At 35.6% G+C, this 6,932-nt stretch overlaps 1 protein-coding gene across 4 annotated transcripts in view; it reads right to left on the reverse strand.

Moving 5' to 3' along the window:
* Nucleotides 1-6,422: 6,422 nt before the first annotated feature.
* LOC115215226 overlaps nt 6,423-6,932 on the reverse strand; it is a 105,208-nt gene continuing 104,698 nt past the window's right edge. For 3 of the 4 annotated variants that reach the window (XM_036505220.1, XM_029784448.2, XM_036505219.1), the window contains one exon: nt 6,426-6,616. Coding sequence is in view for 1 of the 4 variants with exons in the window: in XM_029784449.2 (XP_029640309.1) it covers nt 6,608-6,616 (9 nt within the window). In the remaining 3 variants the exon portion in view is untranslated. Of the gene's footprint in view, nt 6,617-6,932 lie in introns of all 4 variants that reach the window. The other variant, XM_029784449.2, reaches the window with a different exon arrangement.

Raw genomic sequence — 6,932 nt, forward strand, 5'->3', positions numbered from 1 at the left:
GTTTTCCATTTGTTTCTCTCGCTTGCGTATTCAACTCGTTTGTTTTCGCATCTCATGTTGTTTTCGTATTTCATGTTACTTTTTACGGTTTGTGACATCCTGTATCCATATATGCACATATATATATATATGCACATATATATATATATATATATATATATATATATATATATATGTGTGTGTGTGTGTGTGTGTGTGTGTGTGTGTGTGTGTGTGTGTGTGTGTGTGTGTGTGTGTGTGTATGTGTGTGTGCGTGCGTATGTGTGTGTGCATATATATATAAGGATAAGATCGTTATTTAAATACTGATCTTATCAGGTGGCCAGCATGGGAATAAAATCCTTCAAATGTAGTAATTGTTATTAAAATTATAATTTAGGGTATCTAAGAGATACCACCAGGCTGGAAATAGCAGCCAAAACGTGACTCTAAAACCACATTAAATGTTCATACAGCACCATGATGTTAGGAAGGGCCTCCAGCTGTAAAATCCATGTCAAAGTAGACAGGGAAGCTTGCCGTAGCCCTCTGGTTTGCCAGCTCTTGTCAAACTGTCCAACTCCTGCCAGCATGGAAGATAGAATTTGAATGATGACTATATGATGATGATATATATAAATATATAAAAACATATGCATACATACGTACATACATCTCGTGGCACTCCGTCGGTTACGACGACGAGGGTTCCAGTTGATCCGATCAACAGTAAAGCGTTCTCGTGCACTTAACGTGCTAATGGCTGATCACTCCACAAACACGTGTACCCTTAACGTAGTTCTCGGGGATATTCAGCGTGACAAGGTACAAAAGAAACAGGAAGAGTGAAAGTTGTGGTGAAAGAATACAGTAGGGTTCGCCACCACCCCCTGCCGGAGCTTCGTGAAGCTTTAGGTGTTTTCGCTTAACAAACACTCAGAACGTCCAGTCTAGGAATCGAAACCGCGAGTCCGCTGCCCTAACCATTGGGCCATTGCGCCTCCACATTCCAATATATATATCATCATTGTCATCATTTAGCGTCCATTTTTCCATGTTCGCATGAGCCAGGTAGAATTTGTTGAGTTTAGATTTTCGATGGCTGGATGCCTTTCCTGCTACCAACCCTTCCCTGTATCCAAGCAAGGAAATATTTCCCCATGGTCAGACGTGTTTTCCACAGAAGACTAGAAATGAACGTCATCACTTGTATGATGGTGATGCATGTTTACAATCATTACATGATTTCAAGACACGGACACGGACACACACACACGCAGACGTGTTCCTTTCAGTTTCTGGGCTTTGGTCAGCTTAGGGCTATAGTAGAAGACACTTACCCAAGTTGTCAAATAGTAGAACTGAACGCAAGACCACAAGCTTCTCCACCATATAGCCACACACACACACACATACACACGCACGCATGCGTCTGTACACACACACACACACGCACACGTTCATCATCACTGTCCATCCACTTTCATTATTCAATGAGATGCAGAATCAAAATTCAAAATTCCTTTAGTTAGTTCTCTCCATGCCATGACACACATAAGGCCACAACACGATCTCTACAGCCAGCTGTTTTCTGCCACTGTCTTGGTCTCATTCCAGCTTCTCTACTCTTCTCATCTCCTTTCCTTGTCTCAGTAGTCCTTCACCATGTGGTTTTAGGGTGCCCTACAGCTCTTTTCCCCCTTCACGCTGTCATTTTAGTCCCACCATACAATCACTTCCTTGATCTTGTCTGATCCAGGTCCAATGTTTGCATTTTATTTCATCATATTGATTCTTGAGAATGGTGAAAACCAGACAAAATATTTTCTAAAAAAAGTCTAATTTTTGTAATTTTTTTTTAATTCAAATTCTCACTCCTTGAACAAAAAGAAAACAAGACTGTTTACATTTAAATGTTTCTTTTTTTTATTTATTTCTTTTTCCAAGTATATTCTTTTAAAATTAACAATCAAGGGACATTCTTTAATGTTTACTGATTAACTGAGTGGCTGGGGTATGAGTATCGGAGTGTATATGTGGTTGAGAGAATACATGTGTATGTATGAAGAACATATGAATGTGTGTATGTGTATTTCAAACCCCACTTATATGAATGTATGAGTCTGTATGTATAAGTGTGTATGTGTGAATGTGTTCAGAACCCACTAAAAGGATCTCCATGTTTTTAATTTCATTGTGTCAACTTTTCTCTTCCCTTTACAACTATATTTGGGTTTTTTTTTTAATAATAACAATTAACACATTTTTATTTAATGATTATAAGAGTGTGAGTATGAGAGCGTGTATATATACGAGGGAATATGCATTAAATGCATATATGTTTGTGTGAGCATGTTTGTGTTTGTGTGTCTGTTTTCCAGAACACCATTTACGAGTACTTTTATAAAATTGTTTAACCTCTTGGTTAATATACTTGGTTTCAAGTATATTAAATAAAAAATCCTTGAAGCCTAAAAATGACTCAAAAGGATTAACATATTTTTTATCTGATATATTTAACTGTACCACTACTAAAATTACTAACCAGCAAAAAAAAAATATATATAGTAAGTAAAATAAAACCTTCAAGACAAACATTTTCTTTTTTCTGTTCTTTTTTTTTTTTTTTTTGTCTCTCTTAGTAAAATTCCTTGATGAATAATTCACTTTACCAACTTTGCAGAAAAGCTAAATGAAAAGCTAAACTGACCCTGGCAGGATTAGAACTCACAAATATACAACATCAAACTAGCACAAAGTATCCTGTCCAATGCACTTATCTTTGCACTAAATTTCCAGCCAAATAAACAAAGAGAGAGACGGAGAGATGGAGAGAGAGAGAGAGAGAGAGATTATTCACACACAGGAATTTAACTTGCAGCCTATAAGATATATTACAAATGTCACATGAAAATTTAACAATTGGATCAATAACAGATCTCACTTGAAGAAATGTTCCCGATGAAAGAGTTTTATTACAAAGCAGCAAAATAGTCTATGATCACTCATTCTGATATAAATATTACAGACAATACTGATAGCAGTTTAAAGATATGACTAGCAACAGCAATAATTGGCCCTAATTTTTACTAGGAACAATGTGAAGCCTGTACTCATTATTACCATACTGAAAACACTGTTAACATTTCATTACATTTTTTTTTAACATCATACTTTTACCGAGGGCAGTATTGCATTCTATCAGTATTAAAAACTGACAGAAAATATTTAGCTGTAATCTTCTTTCAGTATAACAAACTTCGCACATAAACTCACACACACACACACACATCAACCTTCTCTACAAAACCAGTTACAATTTATTTCAAAGACCAACAAATAATAACAATAAGGACTTTTCTATAGTTTCTTTTACATTTTTTCTTTCTCAATTTCTTTTCTTTTTTGTTTTGTTTCAAGGAGAGAAGTGTAGGCCCAAGAGTGATAGAATGAGTAGAGGGTGGAGTCGATTCCTTTTTGACTTCCTGATATATATTTATTAGCAATTATTTCATTATTCCCAGAGACACTGTAACAAAGCTACCCCTGGAAGAATTTGAAGTCTGAGAAGCCAGTTAAGAAAGTAGATACTCTATAGCATCAAATATGACACATTACCATATCCAACATCTTTACCATTTTCTATTATTGATTTTTATAATAATAATAATAATCATAATAATAATAATAACCCTTTCTGCTATAGGCACAAGGCCTGAAATTTTGGGCACGGGACTACTTGATTACATCAACCCCACTTCACAACTGGTATTATTTTATCAATCCCCAAATGGATGGAAAGCAATGTTGACCACAATGGAATTTGAACTCAGAACGTGCAGTCTGACGAAATGCCACTAAGTGTTTCACCCAGCATGCAAAAACAATTCTCCTTGCTCACCACCTTAATAGTAATAATAATAATAATAATAATAATCCTTTCTATAGTAGCCCCATAGCCTGGATTTTATTCAACTGGTACTTAATTTATCAGCCCCGAAGGATGAAAGGTCAAGTCAACCTCGGCAGAATTTGAACTCAGAACATAGCGACGGCGAAATACCTCTAAGCATTTTGTCCAGTGTGCTAACAAATCTGCCAGCTCCCCACCCTAATAATAATAATAATATTAATAATAATCCTTTCTACTATGGGCACAAGGCCTGGAATTTTTTTGGCAGAGAGGGGGTAAATCAATTACATTGACCCCATTATTCAACTGGTACTTATTTTATTGACCCCCAAAACAATGAAAGGCAAAGTCGACTTCAGCGGAATTTGAACTCAGAGCATAGCGGCAGACAAAATGCCGCTAAACATTTCACCCGGCATGCTAACAGTTCTGCCAGCTCACCACCTTAATAATAATAATAATTATTATTATTATTATATTATTATTATTATTATTATCATTATTATTTTCTACTCTAGACACAAGGCCTTGAAAATTTTGAAGGGAGCTAGTCGATATTATCGACTAGCTCCCGACTGTCGACTTTGCCTTTCATCCTTTGGGAGTAGATAAAATCAGTACCTATTTCTTTACTACCCACAAGGGGCTAAACACAGAGAGGACAAACAAGGACACACAAACAGATGAAGTCGATTATATCGACCCCAGTGCGTAACTGGTACTTAATTTATCGACCCCGAAAGGATGAAAGGCAAAGTCGACCTCTGAGTTCAAATTCCGCCGAGGTCGACTTTGCCTTTCATCCTTTCGGGGTCGATAAATTAAGTACCAGTTACGCACTGGGGTCGATATAATCGACTTCATCTGTTTGTGTGTCCTTGTTTGTCCTCTCTGTGTTTAGCCCCTTGTGGGTAGTAAAGAAATAGGTACTGATTTTATCTACTCCAAAAGGATGAAAGGCAAAGTCGACTTCAACAAAATTTGAACTCAGAGCACAGCAGCAGGTGAAATACCGCTAAGCATTTCGACCAGCAAGCTAATGATTCTGCCAGCTCACTGCCTTAATAATAATAATAATAATAATAATAATAACTGGTTCTAATTTTGGCACAAAGCCAGCAATTTGTTAAGGGAGGAGAAGGGAGCGAGTTTATTACATCAACCCCAACACATGACTGGTGCTTTTTTATTATCAACCCAAAATAGGATGAAAAGTAAAATAGGCTTCGGTTGTATTTGAACTCAGAATGTTAAGCATTTCGTCAGACGTACTAATGATTCTGCCAGGTCATCACCTTAATAATAAAGACTTCAAATTTTTGCCACAGAGGCAGGTTGGGGGAGGGGATTAAGTCAATTACATCACCCCCCCACCCCCCAGTGCATAACGGGTACTTATTTCATTGACCCCAAAAGGATGAAAGGCAAAGTCAACCTTGGCGGAATTTAAACTCAGAATATAACAACAGAAGCTCATCTTAATAATAATAACCCTTTTTACTATAGGTAGCAGGTTTTAAATTTTTAGGGAGTGAAAGGAGAGTCAGTCAATTAGATCAACCCTAGTGCTCGACTGGTACTTATTTTATCAACCCTGAAATGATTAAAGGCAAAGTTATCTTGGCAGAATTTGAACTCAGAATGTAAATACAGACAAAAAGCTTAGCAACATTTTGTCCGGCATGCTAACAATTCTGCCAGCTTATCACCTTAATAATAATGGTTCCAAATTTTGACACATGGTCAGTATTTTTGGAGGAGGAGTTAAGTCAATTACAACAACTCCAGGATTAAACTTGTACATATCTTATTGACCCCAAAAGGTGGAAAGGTAAAGTCGACCCGAGCAGAATTTAAACTTAGAACATAAAGACAGACAAAACGTCACTAAGAATTCTGCCTGGCATGCTAACAATTTTGCCAGCCCGCCACCCTCCTTAATAATAATAATAATAATAATAATAATGATAAAGTTTCAGATTTTAGAACAAGGCCAGCAGTTTTGGGGGAGGGAACAAGCTGATTAAATCAACCCCCGTGTTCAACTGGTACTTATTTTATTGACCCCAAAAGGATGAAAGGCAAAGTCAAGCCCAGCAGAATTTGAACACAGAATGCAAAAACGACAACTTGTTGCTAAGCATTTTGTCCAGCAAACTAACAATTTTACCAGCTCGCTGACCTCCTTAATGATAAAATTAATAATAATAATAATAATAATAATAATAATAATAATAATAATGTATGTATGTAATGTGTGGGTGTTAGTTTTCTATTTAATGTTTGTTGGGTAGAAAGTGAAGGACCTGGTTATCCATACAGTTAGCTCAGGCCCAGGGGGAGATCACTCAAGACTTAATGATGTTCAAAATTAAACCCTTGTCTACAAACATCATCAAAATGTAGGCAAATGCCACAGTGACAATATATCAAAGTGACTGACAGTCTGACTAATAGAAGAGAAACAGAAGGAATGGATAGAAAAAGGGGGGCAATAACAACAACAAAAAAAAATAAACAACAACCAAAATCTGATTAACCAAAGTATATTACAAATTACAGCAACAACAGTAAAATAAACCAGTAAGATTTCTTGACAAAGCTTCTGTGACTTTTTATGCCAGCTTTCTCTTCATGTGCTAGCAGCGAGAAAGCTAGAATCCATTGTTCAAAACAAAGAAATGGCTTAGGCAGATTCACCCAAGGTTTCTTGTTTCAATAACCCTAAAAAGCAACAATAGTAGAAATTATTTTTATGAACATTACATAAGAAACAGACACATACACATATAGTTCTACACACACTCACGTGTGCACGTACATATCTTTTATATATACATATATATATATATATATACACATATATATATACACATATATATATATACGATATATATATACATATTATATATATATACGTATATATATACATATACATATATATACATAATATACATATATATATATACATTATATATATTACATATATATACATATATACATATATATTATACAATATACATATATATATACATATATA

Source organism: Octopus sinensis, linkage group LG8 (genome assembly GCF_006345805.1).
Source record: "Octopus sinensis linkage group LG8, ASM634580v1, whole genome shotgun sequence".
In the NCBI taxonomy this organism is placed as follows: Eukaryota; Metazoa; Mollusca; class Cephalopoda; order Octopoda; family Octopodidae; genus Octopus; species Octopus sinensis.